This window comes from Carettochelys insculpta, chromosome 13 (assembly GCF_033958435.1).
Source record: "Carettochelys insculpta isolate YL-2023 chromosome 13, ASM3395843v1, whole genome shotgun sequence".
NCBI classification, from domain to species: domain Eukaryota; kingdom Metazoa; phylum Chordata; order Testudines; family Carettochelyidae; genus Carettochelys; species Carettochelys insculpta.
In genome coordinates, this window is record NC_134149.1 from 18,428,793 (window position 1) to 18,448,154 (window position 19,362).

The 19,362-nt window shown below is 44.3% G+C and overlaps 1 protein-coding gene across 1 annotated transcript in view; it reads left to right on the forward strand.

The window, feature by feature from the left end:
- COL4A5 (collagen type IV alpha 5 chain) overlaps positions 1 to 19,362 on the forward strand; it is a 139,417-nt gene that overhangs the window by 96,976 nt on the left and 23,079 nt on the right. The window contains exons 37-41 of the mRNA XM_075008082.1: positions 7,246 to 7,372; positions 10,312 to 10,392; positions 11,256 to 11,354; positions 12,293 to 12,343; positions 13,234 to 13,419. Coding sequence (XP_074864183.1) covers positions 7,246 to 7,372; positions 10,312 to 10,392; positions 11,256 to 11,354; positions 12,293 to 12,343; positions 13,234 to 13,419 — 544 coding nt within the window. The remainder of the gene's footprint in view (positions 1 to 7,245; positions 7,373 to 10,311; positions 10,393 to 11,255; positions 11,355 to 12,292; positions 12,344 to 13,233; positions 13,420 to 19,362) is intronic.

The window sequence follows — 19,362 nt, forward strand, 5'->3', positions numbered from 1 at the left end:
CCAGTTCCTTCTCAACCGCCATCGGCTGCAGACGGAATCCTCTCCGGCTCCAACGTCTGAGAAAGATAAAAACTGTGTTTACTTACTGTTAATAGTTATTAGTTGATAGTTAGTTATTACCGTTGAAGCTGTTTTGTTTAGATGTGTATATAGTTTAAAAAAAAAAAAAAAGAACGGGAGAACAACGGAGGCGGCCACCTCAGGCGGTCTGCTTCTTAAGGCTGCAAACGTTATCTGTTCCTGGACTGAGTAGCTGTTAAGTGCTCTATTAACATTCAAAGACTTAAACACCCGGGCAATGTCTTCGCCGGGGTTTAAGAAATGTGAGTCATGCTGTGAGGCCATGCCTGCCTCAGATGGGCATAGCAAGTGTATTCGTCCCCTCGGGGAGACCCACGTTCCACAAAAATGTCCACATTGCTTTAAGCTTACAGCTAGAGCCCGAAAAGACAGGGAAATGAGGCTGAAAATGATTTTATTTGATAAGGCCCTCCAGCCTGGACCATCAGAGAAGCCCCACAAAGAAGGGCCCTCGGGGTCGCACAAGAGGAGCGCGGCTTCCCTAACCTCCTCTGTGCAAAAGAAGAAGAAGCTCTCCCCAGCTCGATCCCTGCTGGTAAGATCTGCGAGCGAGACGAGCAGAGCACAGGGCACTGACCCATTGGCCACTCATAGCGGAAAGACCACAGCGCACGCACCTGTGCAAGGGCCTCTGACCATCAAGCAGTTGGCACCGAGGGCTCCACAGGCGCCGGAATTGGCGATGCCAGCCCCCACGGCACCGAGCATCGCAGCACCGACAGCACCAGAGCGAGGGCACCTGGCATGGGGCCCAACGGTGCCGGAGGAAACTACCCACATGGCACCGAGCGCAGTGGCACCGAGCTCAGCACCAACTGCGGTGCCGAGGTCCCCGGCACTGGAGGGGGCGGCACCTGCCATTCAGGAACGGGGAAAAGCAAAGGCCAAAACCTGGCACCACAGCCCATCTCCGGACGTCATCGCGTTGCCGTTATTGCCTAGCTCTCCCCCCGAGATACACCAGGCAGCAACTCCAACAGCCTGCTTCAGACCACCATCCCCCTGGCTCAGTTAGTTTTCACCAGCCTCCAGCAGGGATCCCTATGAATACTATCACAGAGTATCTCCGCCATTGTCATCGTCTTCTCGGAGGTCATGCCCTTCTAGGCACCATATGTACACATTCCGGTCGTGGTCCAGATCTCCATCACCGGGTCCTTGCCCTTGCTGTTATGGCCATCCTTACCATACGGGACACCGGCACAGGGGGTCTAGATCTGGGGGTAGATCCCCATCCACACCTCGCCAACACCCCTTCACACAGTCTCATCCTGGGGGAAGATCACAGTTTTCCCAGCCGGAAATTGGTCAAAAGGCCTTGGATCCCCTCCAGAACCCTCAAAAGAGCAAGCATACGAGCAGAGTCAGGAACCTGAGGAATTAGAGGAGGTATATCATAGCGATGCCTCCTCGTCCTCACCAGATGAGGCGGTTGTCCCTGGGGATATCTCTCCCCTGGACGACCTTAAGCAATTCCAAGAGTTGTTCAAGAGGGTAGCACAAACACAGGACATTCATATAGCAGAGGTGCAGGAAAAACATCATAAACTCCTGAAAAATTTGAGACCCCCGGCTTCATCCAAGATCGCCATTCCACAGATGAAGCAATTATGGAATCAGCCACCAACTTATGGCAGACTCCAGCCTCCATCCCACCCATGAATAAGAGGGCGGATAAGGAATACTTTGTTCCAGCCAAAGGCATGGAATTCCTGTTTAGCCATCCCCAGCCAAATTCCCTGGTAGTCGAATCATCACAGCATAGAGCCAAGACACCCCAATATAAGTCAGGAGGGTCAGATAAAGATGCGAGGGAATTAGACCTATTCGGCAGGAAGGTCTATTCCTCCTCTACCTTACTACTGCGAATGGCAAATTATGCCTCACACCTGTTGAATCACAACTTTGACAATTATTCCAGACTAACCTCCCTCATGGACTTCCTCCCAGAGGACAAGAAACCGGTCCTCAAAGCAATCGTGCAGGAGGGCTACGCAGCCTCACGAGCAGGAGTTCAGATTGCCCTGGATGTGGCGGACACGGCAGCACGTTCCACAGCCACAGCAGTGGTAATGTGTAGGGAATCGTGGCTCCAGACGTCCGGTATTCCCAGAGATCTGCAAACAAAAATCGTAGATCTTCCATTTGATAGACAAAGGTTATTTGCAGATTCAACCGACTCGGTCCTGCACTCCAACAAGGACTCGAGAGCCACACTTAGGACCCTGGGTATATATACCACCCCCGCCCCATACAGGAGAAAGAAGTTTTACCCCCAGCAAAGGCGTTACGCTTATCAACCACAGCGTACACAATATCAACGGGGTTATGACCAGGGGCGCCACCAACAGCAGCAGCAGTATAGGGCCCCTAGACGTCGCCTCCAGCAGGGTCGTGCACCCTCTGGGCAAGCCCTGAGACAGCAAGTTTGACGGGTGTGTCGAGGACTGCAAGATTGAGACCATCTCTCAGTGCCAATCTCAGCACATGTTTCACCATCGCCTCAAACCGTTCTACTCTCAATGGCGAAACATCACTACAGACAAATCGGTATCGGAGATTATAGCCACAGGATACACCATCCCCTTCCAATCACTACCACCACTGAAACCCCCCACCAGGTCCTTTTTCAAGGACCCCTCTCACAAGACAAGGTTAAAACAGGAGGTAGACCATCTCATGTTTATAGGGGCGGTGGAGAGAGTACCGGAACAATTCCAAGGGAAAGGCTTCTACTCATGATACTTCCTGACAGAGAGGAAGACGGGAGGCTGGAGGCCAATCCTGGATTTATGGGCCCTCAGCCAGTATTTGCGCAAACAGCGTTTCAGGATGACTACAGTTGCCTCCATGATCAAGGCACTGGATGATGGAGACTGGTTTGAAGCCCTCGACTTACAGGACACGTATTTTCATGTAACAATTCACCTGGCACACAGACGTTTTCTCCGGTTCACAGTAGGCAGGGAGCATTTCCAATACAGAGTTCTTCCGTTCGGTCTCTCTTCGGCACCCAGAGTTTTTACCAAAACGCTGGCGGTAGTATCAGCTTACGTACACAGGCAGGGTATCTTCATTTTTCCATATCTAGATGACTGCCTACTGAAGGGGGCTTCGAAGGCAGAGGTCCTACGCATGATACGTATCACTACAAACACATTCGCCTCGTTAGACCTAGTTATCAACCTTTCGAAATCAAAGACCGAGCCCACGCAAAATATAGAGTTTATAGGGGCACGCATAGATTCTATTACATCAAGAGTATACCTGCCCGATGCCCGTTTCCACGCCATCAAATCCCTGGTACAAGTAATGACGTACAGCCCCACAGTGCCAATCCTAACATGTCTACAACTGTTGGGACACATGGCAACTACCACGTCTGTGGTACAGAATGCCAGGCTACATATGCGAGGCCTGCAGCATTGGTTGGCGAGCGTCTACAAACCAATAGTCCATACCATCCACAGGGCAGTATCGCCCACATCGGAGGTACAAAGGTAACTGGCATGGTGGGCAGATCACAAGAACTTGCTAGTAGGGGTGCCCTTCCGCCAACCACAAATTACCACTTTTCTCACGACAGATGCATCCCACATGGGATGGGGAGCGCACATCGGCTACAAAGTAACTCTAGGGCTACGGTCCCCCACGGAGAAAGCACTGTACATAAACATACTAGAGCTCAGAGCAGTGTTCAATGCATGCAGACATTTTTGGAAATACCTGCACGGCAAGGTAGTCGGGATAAATACTGACAACACCTCCACCATGTTTTATATCAACCGACAAGGAGGAGCCAGATCTCGCGCGCTCTGCATGGAGGCAGTCCGGTTGTGGAACTGGTGCATCACCAACAATATAACCCTAAAAGCCTCATACTTACCGGGTGTCCACAATGTAAAGGCGAACCAACTCAGCAGACGCTTTGCGCTCATGCACGAGTGGCAGATCCATTCCGACCTGCTCCGACAAGTGTTTCACAAATGGGGGTTTCCCCAAATCGATTTGTTTGACACTCACAGCAACAAGAAATGCCCTCAGTACTTCTCCAGAGCAGGCATAGGACAGGGGTCCTTGGGGGATGCCTTCATTGTGCCATGGAAGGGCCCTCTACTCTATGCATTCCCTCCCACAACACTCATCCACAAGGTTTTAGAGAAAGCCAAAAGGGAGAGAGCACACATGATTCTCATAGTCCCAACCTGGGACCGACAGCCATGGTTCTCTCTGCTTCTGCGTATGTCATGCCGCCCACCACTCCCCCTACCGGTAGTGCCGTACCTTCTCACGCAGGCTCAGGGGTCCATAGTGCACCCACATCCTCAAGGACTTTGCCTACAGGCGTGGCTAATCCATGGCTCAGCGCCTTAGAGAGCACATGTTCGGAGGCAGTTAAACAAGTCTTCGAGTTCAGTTGAAGGAATCCTACTAGAAGGACTTACGCGCAGAAGTGGAAACGATTTATCTCCTGGTGCTCTTCTAAGCAGTTAGTTCCTTTGGACATCCCTATAACTGTAATTCTAGAGTACCTGCTGGAGCTAAAACGAGACGGGCTCTCCATATCCTTACTAAAGGTCCATCTCGCAGCTATATCAGCATTTCAACACAAAAAGGAAGAGCCAACCATATTCGCCCATCCTATTGTCACTCGGTTCCTAAAGGGGCTGACAAACCTGTACCCCCCTCGGAAGCCACTACCGCCGTCATGGAGCTTGGACTTGGTCCTCCACACACTGTCAGGACCACCCTTGAGCCATTGGCCACGGTACCCCTCCGGTTACTTACCATGAAGACAGCCTTCCTTCTCGCGATTACGTCAGCCTGTGGGGTGAGCAAACTTGCAGCAATAATGGCAACGCCGCCCTGCACAGCGTTCTCAAAGGAAGTGGTGATCTTACGACTACACCCAGCCTTCGTTCCAAAGGTTTCCTCGGAGTTCCACATTAATGAACCAATAGTATTGCCCTCATTTTATCCTAAGCCGCACAACTCCAGCAAGGAGGCGCGGCTGCACCTACTTGATGTGAGGAGGGCGTTGGCCTTTTACATAAACAGAACTAAGCCCTTCAGGAAAACAGACAGACTCCTGGTGTCCCTCTCACCCAGGTCGAAAGGGGAAGGCCTATCCTCACAAAGGATTTCAAACCACATCGTATCCTGCATACTGTGTTATGAGCTTCGTAAGACTCCTCTGCTAGCTCCGCCCAGAGCTCACTCCACCAGACCGATGGCGGCATCGACGGCCTTCTTCAAGGGAATCGCGCTAAGAGACATCTGCAGAGCGGCGACTTGGTCATCTTACGACACCTTCGCCAAGCATTATGCCATGCACTGGGTGTTTGATGAGGATACGCGCCTGTCGACAGCAGTCCTTTCAAGGGCAAGCTGCACATAAATCGGGTACCCACCTCCTTTTTTGAGGTCACTGCTGGGTAGTCACCTGCTGTGGAGCACCCACGGGGACCACTCAAAGAAGAAAGAGAAGTTACTCACCTGTGTAGTAACGATGGTTCTTCGAGATGTGTCCCCGTGGGTGCTCCACTACCCACCCGTTCCTCCCCACTTCGGAGCTCTGTTTCATGTTTTTCAGAGGCATCCGGGGCGGTTAGTCAAGGAACTGGTAGGGACCGGATCACGCACGTGACCGAAAGCGCGCGAAGGACCGACGCGCATCGGTGCATGTGCGACCCGACAGAGACTGCTGGAAATTTCCGATCTGCGGCGCCAGGTGAGCCCGACACCTACTGTGAAGCACCCACGGGGACACATCTCGAAGACCCATCATTACTACACAGGTGAATAACTTCTCTTTTATCAACAATTGTTTAAAAGAGAGCTGTCTACTGAGAAGCAGTATAGTAGAATGAACTGCTCCATTCTTATCTCAAGCAGCCACAATAAATTAATATGCAGAGCAGCCAGTTAGAGATGCATCCACAGGGAAGAGGCAACTAAAAGATCACAGTTGCTGCTGTCAAAAATTAAAGCTAAAAAAAAATCCTTGGGATAAGATTTTCAAACATTCACTGACTAAGTGACCTGGCTTTATAAAAAGTTAAGTTTCTAGCCCTGGAGTCTTATGAGTAATTTTGAGACACAATCTGTTTAGCAAAAGCAATGTGTACATAAAATATTAAACACTTCTGTATTGTTTTTTTCTTCCTTCTACAATACCAAAGGTTACTGTTTGGCAACAGAATTTTGGCTTCTCAAAAGATTCTCTGGCTTATTTTCCACCTAATGCCATAATTCTGTTTGACCTCACAGTCATTGCAGTGAAAATGATTTTAATGTCTTGGGGAACTATAGAGTGGCAGGGTGAATGAGGTCGTATGTTTTCTTTCTTAACCAGCTTTTCCATTGGTAAGAGAGACAAGCTTTCAATCTTACACAAAGCTCTTCCTCACTGCTGGGAAATTTATGGGGAAATTTAGCACTTGGCAAGGAATAAGAAAAAAGAAGCAGTAGTATGTGCAACTTCATTGTGACTGCACTGATAAATAGGGCTCTACCAAATCATTTTGGTCAATTTAATGCTAATAAATGGCCCAAAAAATCCTAATGAGGTGCTTCTACATGCTGTTTTGGAATCTGGAAGAGCTTCTGGACTCCGAATCATGTGACCATATGCTAATGAGGCATTGGAAATTTACATCCATGCCTCATTAGGACTTTCCGGGCCGTTTATTAGCATGCCACTTTCGGAACAAGCGGCATGTGTAGAAATCGTCTCTGTGCTTGTAAACTGAACAGATTTTACATTGCGTTATTGAGAGGCAATACACCAGAGCACCAACAATGCCATTTTTACAGTGGTCTATTTACATTTGCTTAAAAAAAAAATCTCTTCATGGAGCGCTGAAATATCCCCTCCAACTTATTACAATGTTTAAGAACAATCTTTGGGGAAAGGCTCTGGGAAACACAATACAAACAAATTGTAGTGGTCACCATTAAAATCTTTACAATGGCTGTTTTCAAATAACAAACCTTACCAAGGTAGTTCCAGCACTACACATTGGTTAATATTAAATCAGGCAAAAAGAAACACTGAAGATTTTTGACGACATTCAATGGTGTCTGATGGTAAGAAGAGGAATATGCAAAAAAACTAAGATGAATGGAAAAGAATGTATCTCATTTTTGCCTAATATTTTCCAGGGTGACACTGGTTTCCCTGGATACCCAGGTAGTCCTGGAAACAAAGGTGAACCTGGAAATCCTGGTTTGCCTGGATTACCAGGTAATCCAGGTGCAAAAGGAGAAGCAGGCCTTCCTGGATTAGCAGGTAATTTTACTTAGAATTTTCACTGGAATTTCCTGTCTTTTGTTCATGCTCTCATGTTGTGGCCTTTGTATCCAAAAAGCTTGAATAGTTGAACTTGAATAGTTCCAGCTATAATTGCTTGGGGTTCTTACCGTGAAGCCAGTTCACCTAATGCTTCTGGAATTATCACTGGATATTAAATTTCCTTCTAAAATCATTTTCAATGTGCGGACCAGAACATATGAACATTTGTGAAAGCCAATACTACCTCTTGGTTGTCTGCAGTGGTCAGACTACCAAATGATTAAGGGGCTGGAGCACATCACCTATGAGGAGAGGCTGAGGGATTTGGGCTTGTTTAGTTTACAGAACAGAAGACTGAGGGGTGATTTAATAGCAGCCTTCAACTTCCTGAAGGGGAGCTCTACAAAGGAAGGTGAGAAGCTGTTCTCAGTGGCGTCAGATAGCAGAACAAGGGGTAATGGTCTGAAGTTACAGAAGGAGAGGTGTAGGTTGGATATTAGGAAGAACTACTTCACCAGGAGGGTGGTGAAGCACTGGAATGCGTTGCCTAGAGAGGTGGTGGATTCTCCATCCCTAGAGGTTTTTAAGTCCCGGCCTGACAAGGTCCTAGCTGGAACGACTTAGTTGAGGTTGATCCTGCTTGAAGCAGGGGGCTGAACTAGATGACTTCCTGGGGTCCCTTCCAGACCTATGATTGTATGATTCCTGTGACCCTCAGAATAGCTGAATTTGGCCATTCAGATCTGGGCATTTGTTGTAATTTACTACAAAATCTTGGCTGCTTCTTTAGAATTAATTGTAAAGAAGTGATTATTTCCAGTATGTACAAATAAGATTTCATTGGGTTTGGGAGTCTTATCTAGAGACTTTTAAGAGTAAGCATCATGCAGGCAGAGGCTACTCTACAGAGCCTACTGGGGCAGCTCATGCAGATGCTCTAAGCCTGAGTTCTGAAATTTCTTTCCCCCACAACCTCCTTCTGACAACAGAAATTACTACAAGACCCCAGGAGTGGGGACTGAAGACTGCGCCTGTTGAACTCTGTCACTCTGAAGCCGTGTCTACATGTGCACACTACTTCGAAGTAATGGCACTAACTTCGAAATAGCGCCCGTCATGGCTACACGTGTTGGGCGCTATTTCGATGTTAACAGCGACGTTAGGCGGCGAGACATCGAAGCTGCTAACCCCATGAGGGGATGGGAATAGCGCCCTACTTCGAAGTTGAACGTCGAAGTAGGGACCGTGTAGTCGTTGCGCGTCCCGCAACATCGAAATAGCGGGGTCCGCCATGGCGGCCATCAGCTGAGGGGTTGAGAGACGCTCTCTCTCCAGCCCCTGCGGGGCTCTATGGTCACCGTGTGCAGCAGCCCTTAGCCCAGGGCTTCTGGCTGCTGCTGCTGCAGCTGGGGATCCATGCTGCATGCACAGGGTCTGCAACCAGTTGTCGGCTCTGTGGATCTTGTGTTGTTTAGTGCAAGTGTGTCTGGGAGGGGCCCTTTAAGGGAGCGGCTTGGTGTTGAGTCCGCCCTGTGAGCCTGTCTGCAGCTGTGCCTGGCACCCTTATTTCGATGTGTGCTACTTTGGCGTGTAGACGTTCCCTCGCAGCGCCTATTTCGATGTGGTGCTGCACAACGTCGATGTTGAACATCGACGTTGCCAGCCCTGGAGGACGTGTAGACGTTATTCATCGAAATAGCCTATTTCGATGTCGGCTTCACATGTAGACGTAGCCTTAGTGAGGTTATCCAAAGTCAAATCCAAAGGGCTTCAGCCCAGAGGTGGGGGCGAGAGGCTTGTACCCTGAGCCCTGTTGCCCAGCACTGAAGCTGAAGCCTGAGTCCAACCCCCATGGCTGAAGTTCTTGGGCCTTGGTCTCCACCACCCTATGCCAGTCTTTGGCTTTGGCCCCAAGTCCCAGCAACCCCATTAACACCAACACTAACCCCAGCCCTGGCAACCCCTTTAAATTGGGGTCATGACCCACTCTGCGGTCCTGGCCCACAATTGGAGAACCACTGCTCGAAGCTGATGGGAGAGAGCAGTTGACTAAATTACTCCAGAGATCAGCAGTTATCTCAGTGGGAGAAGTCTTCCACAAATGTAGCACTATTCACACAAGCACTCCGGTGGTACCATTTATGTCATTCAGGCTTATTCATCTCCTGGAGCTACATAACTTATATGGACCCAAGGTATTGTGCGTGGACAGCCTGAGTGCTCTGAAGTCTGAATTTAGTAATATAGAAGCTAACAGGTCACTCGTGATAGGTGCTGAGTGTCCTTATCTCATGTCAACTTAATGCTGTGGATGGAGGTGATCTTTTTCTGCAAAGCAGGGTAAGCAGCAGTGTTTCCCTGTAAGCTGTGCGCTTGGCAGACACCCAAGAGAGAGTCAGGTGCAGCCGAGCTGATTAGCAGAGTGCCCTCTGCTGACAGCATGTGTTTCTACTGGTGGTACACATAACACTCATGCGGTGGTGCTCATAATGGATAGAAGAAATTAGAGGGAACATTGGTAGGGAGTGGGTCATGATGGGCTACCGGTTGTGTTCATGTTTTCACTTTGTTGTAAACCAAATATGCTATAGCTGTTTACTAGGCTATATCCATTTTAGAGAAAATACTGTCTAAAGTTAGATATGCCATTGGCCTTCAGATGTAAGTAATGAAAAAACAAGAGCTTCTGAAGGATGGAAGGGAAAAACACTATTAGGCTACCGTGTTTTATATTGATGAACTTTCCCTTCTTTAAAATCCTCCTGATGCTTTAAATGAAGGGCTGCAAATCTACATAATTAACAGCTGCAACACATGTTATTGTGATACTTCGTTGACATCCTTTACTTGATCTGACTTGTGCGTTATCCAGTGTATACCAGTACCTGATAAAACACTGCAGTGTCTTGTTTGATTAACATGTCTGTATTTCACAGGGACACCAGGAATTCCAGGACCAAAAGGTATTGATGGACCTCTAGGTAATCCTGGTCTCCCTGGATCACCTGGGCCACCAGGTAGGCATGAGTAGTACAGTAAGGTCAAATTGGAAGAACCATCAGACTTACTGCAGAACCTCAATTATCTCTGTATTATTTAAGCCTGCTTGTGCTTTTCATCAGAAAGTTCTCTGACATATAATAGGTATCTGACTCCTGAACAGTGACATGCAGGATTAAACAGGAAAGAATTATTTGAAATAAGAGTCAGAGCTTTAGTTGAAAGTGAAGGCTATGAAATGTTGTTTGAAAAATCCATTCAGAGAAAAACAGGCTGAAATTATGAGAGTTTCTTCATAATAATTTCTGATGTGGAGCCCCATCTTGGATGGCAGAATTCCAGTTCATTACAAAAGGCATATGACCAGACCACTAATGGCAAGTTGTTAAACTTTTTAAAAAATGAAATAGCTTCTTTTTCATATCTTGACAATTGTATTGTGTGAGGTATAGCTGTCCTCCTTCTCTGTTACACATAGACGTGTATATACAATGCCCTGAACCCATTGTACTTTAACCTTCTGTTAGCAACCCTGGCTACGTGTACTAATGACAAAGTTATCTCATCACCTTTTGAAACTAGCAAGCATCTGTGGGTGTTCTTTATATTAAGCTTGGTTATGGCTTAGCCTGTGTCTGCCTGAGCCAGAACCTAATTTCACCTGTGAGTGGACAGTTGGATTTTAATCACCATTAACCTGCTTAAAGATCACAGTCCTCTGACCTTTTTCTGAGAGTGCAAAAAGCAGAGAAGGGAAAAAATTCTGTGTAAATTTTAAATTTTCTCATGCCCATGTACTTGACATTGCTTGGTTATTCCTTCAGTTCTAGTTCTGTGATGGGTGTACTGTTTCCCTAATATGTGGCTTTATTTTTTGTAGGTGATGTTGGCCGTCCAGGCTCCCCAGGTCCTCCAGGGGAGAAAGGGCAGCCAGGTCAGGATGGTATTCCTGGGCCAGCTGGACAGAAGGGCGAACCAGGTTAGGTTCCTTAATTTTTATTGTCCGTTTCTAACTGTGTGTTCTGATCTCTGCTCTGTCCTCTTTCAAAACCACCCATGCTCCCTCAGGAATCACCTCTCTAATTCTCAGCTTTTGGGAGTGCACACAGAGAAGGGCATCAAGGCTCCAGTTTGATGCAGGGCAGGAGCTAGCTTTACCTTTAGACATTTGGTCCTCTAATGCTATTGTAGTTGAGCACAATCCTTTCCCCTCTGGTCAGAGTGGACTCACTTCAAGATGGATTCATCACAGCTGCTGGGGTGGTCAAATGGGGTTAGCTTGTCCCCATTGGTCAGGGACATATCAGCAGGCACACATTCATCCTCCTCCCATGAGATCATGGAGCTAAATGTGATTGGGCAGGTATATGTGGTTCAGGATGGTAGCGTCATTGTGGGGCTCATTGCTGTAACACCCATTCTCCGAGCAGCAACTAGCAAGCTGCCCTGGGACAGCAGGGGCCTCTCGTTCCTCAGACATGAAAGTTTCCTCTTCCACTACATCCTGGAGCACTTTATTTTTATTTTTAAAAAATGTCCTGCAAAAGCATTTTAGTGGATTGTGTTCCCCTCTGCTACCTTAAAAATGCCCGTTCCTGCTGTAGAACCTTCTTGGCTCCAAAAGGTACTCCCCTAAAATTAGCTACTGTTGAAGAACTACGTGCAAATTTACCAAAATTCACAGTATGTAGGACCATCTTGTAGGTGGAAAGAAACATGCTGTACATGCAGCATATCACTGGGAGAAGATGTGTGAACTGTGCGAGCCCCTGTTAGATGATTCCCCCTGCCGCCTCCTCATTAATGAAACCAAATTACCAGTAAGAGACTCTAACTTCTTAACCTCGTCTCAGTATTCCTGCTTCTGGACATGTGAGCACTCCACATTTTTAAAAAGATTGATCTGTTTCTTTTCAGGTCAGCCAGGTTTTGGGCGGCCAGGACCTCCTGGACTCCCAGGATTATCAGGCAAAGTGTCACCATTCTTTTTTTTTTTTTAATATGACTGTTTGTAAAATCTGTATATATACTCACTGGGGGAAGGGTGGTAAACATTCGCTGATTCTGTTGTGCTGTACCAAATAAACAATGTGGCAGCAACATTTTATGTCCCATGCTACGGTAGGATTTCTCTCATTTGCATCCGTAACAGATCCATGGCTCACTGTTGAACTTAGTCAGTTAGCAGCTAAGTAAAAAAGACACGACAGTTAAATCAACTGCACTGTCCTCTGTTGATTTACTCCTAACAAATATGACATAGTTGTAACGCATGACAGCGGGTAAAATTTGAAGAAGCACCTAAGTAACTTTCAAAAATCGTGATAATTTTTAAAACTAACCTAGACACTTAGGAGGCTAATTTCCTTTGACTTTTGAGGTGACTAAGGCCCCTAAATCAGTTGGGTGCTTTTAAAAATGTTTTCTGGTATGTCTTAGCACTTGGAATTTCTTATATGAAACTAGTAAAATCTTAATATTTGGGGATATCACCACAGCAATGTCCTCTTCGTTGAATCTTTGCTTAGAAGTGAGGTTGTGAGACCCTTATGAATGTGAGCATCAATAGATTTGCACAACGTCATGGTGAGATGTAGGCAGGTTCTCTTGCATGCCCCAAGTTACACAACTTCTTGTCCTACAAGAACACTCATCTCTTTAGAATCTCTGAGCCTTACTATCCTCTCACACCAGCTTACACAGGTGTGACTATATTGCTGCCAGTGAGATGTGTTCAGATTTACATCTTTATAAGCATGAATGAAATTAACTCGTAGTACTTCAACTGAACTTTGAATATTTTACAGATATCTAAGTAAATCTACAGTATCCATAAACATGTCTGTTTGGTTTAACAGGGCAAAAGGGTGAAATGGGATTACCTGGCCCTCCAGGCCCTCCTGGACTTACAGGTTTCAAGGGTGAACCAGGTTTCCAGGGATTCCCCGGTCTGCAAGGCCCACCAGGTCCACCAGGCCTGCCTGGGCCACCTATGGAAGGTCCTAAAGGCAGCCCTGGCCTGCAAGGTGTACCAGGAAGACCAGGTAGGAATGTGGTTCATAGCAGTCCATCTCTGTCAATAATTCTTTATTTTGCTGGCAGGTTATCAGCCTTTAAAACATCTGAATTTAAGATTATTTTGATACAGTTTTTGGCTGATAGTAATATTTCCATGCTATAACCTTTATATATTTCTGGATAACCTATTGGCCATCTTGCCAAATGCAACAATATTAAGATACTAAAAATAAATTTTAAAAACTTTTTTGAAAGACACTGCTCATACCTGGCAGCAAAATACAGTGCACTGGTAAACATGAGATTCTCTCAGCATGTTATCACAGCAATCATCTAGAGCGCACCAAATCAACTTTTGCAGCCTCTGCCAAATATGCCTTTGTGATATTGTCACTTGATTGATGAATTTCCTTGTGCACAAAAAATAAAAGTAATAAACTCCTTCATTCTAGGACCCCATGAAAATCAAATTAATATTAGCATCACAGCATGATCAAATTGGACAGTGGTTTCTTCATCTCCGCATTGTGTATGCACACATCATTGTTCCATCATCTCTCACAATTTCAGTGGACTCACTGCACCATCATACAGTCTTCATGTTTCCATTCCATGTTTGCATCTTGTTCCTACGTCTACTAATTCTGAGAATGGTGACTCCCATCCTGAGTTAACATCACTGAGCACATCCCTGGTGTATTGAGGAGTCAGATTAATGTGTTTGTTTATAGATTGTTTCTTGGAAATTTGCTCTGTATTAAGATGTCACGTTTGATTGATTAAGGGCTCAAGGTGTCAGTAAATATTCTGTCTTTCATCTCTCAAAGCCTTGTCTCACAGTTGTTACTTGGACTTGAAATGAATTAGCTGCTAATGTTATAAATTGCCACCCAATGCAGTTAACGTTCATTTTAAAGAGAAGCAGCTCATTGAAATGAAATTGTATGCTTGCTTACAAATAGAAAAATCTTATTTAAAAAAAAAAAAATCCTGAAACTTTTGAGAGTGGTCTGAATTTGGGATTTTTCATTTGATTTAAAGCTCTGGGTGGGAAAGGTAAACACTGAGTCTGTGGGCCGCTGTCCATATATTGACAATTTAGGGGATGAGGCAACGTTGCGTGGAGAGTTCAAAATAAATTTTCTAGTGTCTTCAGGATTGTGAGCTTGGAGCCAAATTAACCCCTGGTGCAAGCAGATGCAACTCGAAATAAGCTCTGTGACAGTCTTTGAGATCGTAAGATGCAAAGTGGTATCCAAGTACAAAGTATAATGATGAAATATTCCATAGGGCAGTGGATTACTGTTCTATAATGATCAGAGAGCCTTTACTCAAAATATTTTCTCATGCTATGTTTTCCCACAAAATCTAAAATGTGTACTGCAAAGTAAATTCTGAAATACTTCTGATCCCATATTTCACTTGTAACTTTCATATATAAATGCTAGTCTCTGATTCTCTTTACGTGTTACAGAAAATACTAACCTAAATCAGTCAGTGAGGTAGGAGACACAGCCATTGTGTTGTGCGGATTTTAGGTTATCAAATGGAAAACACCAGGGAAGCTCTGTTCAGGCATGTTTTCTCTCCTCATATTTATTTTGTTGCATGTAATATAAAGTGAAATGTTTGTCTTGCTCATTTGTGCATGGACTAATGTGGATAAATCAAACTATTACTGCAGTTCTATTTTAGTCAGCACTTTGTAAAACAAAAAGGTATAGCCCCTTGTTGAAATGCTGCTTTTATAACATTTCAACCTTGTGCAGCTGTGCTGTTGACAGATTATCTCGGCCCTAAGGAAATAGTAAAGACATAAATTGGATGCATCCATTTTTTTCTTGGCTTCTGGGTATATATTTAGACTAGTTACAATGATGGGCCAAATTCAGACCTGGTGTCTAACTGCATTGACTTCAGTTGAGTTACATCAGGGATGAGTTTGGCCAGATAATAGTAAGGATCTATTAAGAGCTACTACACTAAAGCAGATTACTATGAAAAAGAAACACTGTTTGTAACTCCCTATTTTACGATTGACATGAACAGTAATAGTTTGGTGTTTGTATACCGTATGTAAAAGGATATTGAGTTAAATCTAAATGGAAAGGTTTAGTTTAATACATTGATATGTCTAACAGTTTTGCTGTTTTTCCCCCTGTTATAATGATGGCCTTGGTGAACTTTGATTCCCTACTCCCAGGTCCCTCAGGTTAGCCCCTTAACTCCAAACTTGCATGAAGTTGAATATGTATACTTTAAAAAAGCCTTTTTGGTGTATAAATGTAGTAAAGTATGGTCAGGTATACCAAGTCATTCTTCATATGCACCTTTCATGTATAGTAATACGGGGAAGTCACATGCAGGCTTTCAGCCTCCACTTCACTCATCATTTGGTGGCTGACTCTGGGAAGCACACAGCATCCTTCATTCCCTGACCAAGAGGAGTTCAGACCATGTGGTGCCTTATTAGTGACTTTCAGAGTCTGCAGAATTGGGCCCCTGACTGGGAAACTTATTTTGTAATATTCATTCTCAGCCCAGTTGAAAGGGGAAATGTTAAGATTTTTCCTGGCTCACCTTTTAAAAAGTGGTATGCTGCACAGTGTTCTCCTCCCTCGCCTATACATCTATAGCCTGCAAGTCAGTCAGATAACAGCATTTCTGTAATACCTGCAGTTGCTGACAGCCAGAGAGAGGGCACGATACAAGCAAAACAGTCTGGTCTACCCTTCATAATCAGCTGTGTTGTTGCTTTGGAAAAGCTGACTAACATACTTTTTTGTATAATCTTTAATGTAAATTTTGAGAGCCAAGAATTCCTTAGGTTTTAGGTTCTGTAAACCTATAAACTTTATGTGGCTATCTTGCTTGTTGTTATGAATCTTTAGAGAAGAAAAGCATTAGATGAAATAAAAGGCAAAAGGCTCCTTATGTAATGCCTCTGCTGAGATACTTGTTTTCTGTAAAGTATTTGTTGTTCACTGAACCAGCTGGGATCTGAGAATTCCTATAGGCTTTTTGTTTAGCAAACAGGAGGAAGGAAAGTAGATGAATATGCCAACACATGTAGAGGGGATTGGAAGAAGGGTTCTCCAAGCGCAGGCTGTGTGAAAAGTTGAAAAATTACCCATTTGTGCCGTTACAACATTCTAGTTGGTATCAACAGCTTGTCTACACAGGGAAGCTTTGCCAGTTATAGCCTGTGTCTACACTGAGCCCTAGTGCTGACAGTTTGATGCACATAAGCAGTCTCCAAAATGGAAGAGTGTGGCTTATGTGCACATTCATGAGGATAATTTACATATCAACAGCAGAAATCAAGCAGTGTGGATGTTGTTCTGCCAGCAAAAACCCCCTTTGTCAGCAGTCCCTTATGCCTGATTTTTTCCAAGCATAAGGAGCTGCTGACAAAGGGGATTTTCACTGGCAGAACCATGCCCATGCTGCTTGATTTCTGTGCTAAATATGCAAATTAGCCTCATGAGTATACACATTCACAATACAAATATGCAAAGCACTTCAGAGTCGCATCTTAGCTTATGCCAGTATAGTTTTCCTATGGAGACATGCCCTTATTGTCATAACTTCGTTTCAGCTCCATAAAGTTAGAGGAACAGAAAGAGGAGGGTTCCATTGCCATATACTTTTATAACTAAATTGGAGCCTAAAGTTATCACCTCTGTGAAGCTGCAAAATATGTTCCATAAGTGCTTAGACATTTTTTTTTCAGATTTACTTAGGTCATAAGATGCTGTGCATATACCACTCTTCAGATGTTGTGAAGTCCCATTGTCTGTCCTTAGAATGAAAATGACTTGGCATACCTATGTAATGGCAAGTTTAGTAAATAAAGTCTTGAAAGTTTTGCTATGATGATTTTTGGGAAACAAACTGCAGTGATCCAAGTTCAATAGCAATTAATCAAATTTAGTTTTAACTGTATACACTCAGTGCTGCTAGACACTTTGGCTGCATCTGCACTTGCATTCCTCTTTCGAGAGAGGCTTGCAAATGAGTGAAATCGAAAATGCAAATGAGGTGTAGATTTACGTGTCTGGTGCCTCATTTGCATATTCTTTTAAAAGAAGGAAAGCAGTGTAGACGCGATTCTTTTGAAAGTAAACCCCATCTTCAACCCCATCTTCAGAAGAATGCTTCTTCCCTTTTTTTTATGGGATGAAGGGTTCTTTTGAAGATGGGGTTTACTTTCAAAAGAGTTGCATCTACACGGCTTTTCTTCTTTTAGAAGAAGAATATGTAAAGGAGGCACCAGATATGTAAATCTGCACCTTATTTGCATTTTTAATTTCCCTCGTATGTATGCCTCTTTCGAAAGAGGAATGCCAGTATAGATGAAGCCTTAACGTGCCACCCGATGTCCACATCCTGCTCTAGCTCATAATGTAAAAATGAATGTGGTCTCCTCTTTTTATTTAATTGTGGGTTTGTCTGCCTCACAAAATCATTGCACAGTGCAGCTCGAATAGGAGTCATGCCTCAGGAGAGGCCAAGCATCTTGAACTACAACCCCTCTGCATGCTCAAGATGGAAGACCACATAAGTTAAGCCCCGTCCATGCTTTGTCTAATACTCTCTATCTCACCGAATTCACCAAAGACTCTACGCTCATCAGTCTTCATATTTGGAAATCATAGCAAAACTTTACATAAGAATGAGTTATATAAGAAATGAATATAAGCAACAAGATGTCTCTTTACTTTTTTAACCATTATATAACTAGTATTAATAAAACTGAATTGTCAGACGCATAAAAATAGAGCATTAAGATAAACCTGATGTGCTTACAATGGTTTTTAGCTGAATGTTGCATGAAATATATATTTAAATCATTTCACTGACATGAAAATGGGTGAGTGGTGCATGCTGGATCCAGAGTGCCTTAATTCTGGAGACTGTCAGGAAGAAGGTTATTAAAAACTTGTCTGCACTAAACCAAAGAACCCTAAATTGGTTTTCCAAGTGAGTTGCAGCCGAAAAAAAATCTCCGTAAGAAATTTAAACAGACCAGTTAGCATTTTGTGGCATTTATTGCCAAGAATAATGCCAACAAGAGAATATATTGTTCTAAGTAGAGATGCACATAAGATACTGTACCATGTATCTTTCTCCAGATTACATTTCTAGTAACTGACCAGTGTCCATTTAAAAAACTTTTTTGTCCCTTTTATTTTATTTTTCTTTATTGCTCAATAGTGTTCTGTTCTTCAGCTTCCATTTGCAAAGGGTTACATTCCCGTCTGTGCAGGGGGACCTCAGTGGTGGTTACATCTTGTGCTAAGCCTCTTCATGCAGATGAATTTCACTTGAAAAGAAGGTGAAAGCCTCTAAGTCTGTTAATTAAATTGTATATCCACCTGACTCCAGGCCACAGAGGCTCAGGGTTGTCAGTGAAATGGTTAGTTTGTATAAAGACTAACTGGCAGCAAACCTCACTTGTAACGTTAAAGCAAAAACATGCTCTTCAGTAAAACTTAAGTTTCTGATTTAATGAAGAGTATCATGTTGACTGTAGCCACCTAATCACCAGAATAAGTTGTATGTGAAAATGTATCTCTTTGCCTACTCATGTATGGTTTTTTGCATGCATGTTGATTATATTGTAAATACAAAATATACTGGTGAAATGGGTTATTATTTCGTGTATATGCCATCATCCATATTATTTCTAACTGGTAATCTTGTTTTGTACTGTGTGATGTCTGATCCTTCTAACATCGATCATTGGGCTTTGGTGAACTCTGATCCTTCCAGGTCCTCCAGGTTAGACTCTTAACTTGGTCAACTTATTTTACTGCGTTGCATTTGTCATAAGAAAAATTAATGTTTCTGTGTAATTTGAAGATTGTTTTTAAGTGCTGTGGGTACTCTGAAGATGGTACCTATTGACAGTTAGCATTCCTGAAAAAGTAACCTGTAGTAAGTTCTCATGTGTGGTACCAGACCCA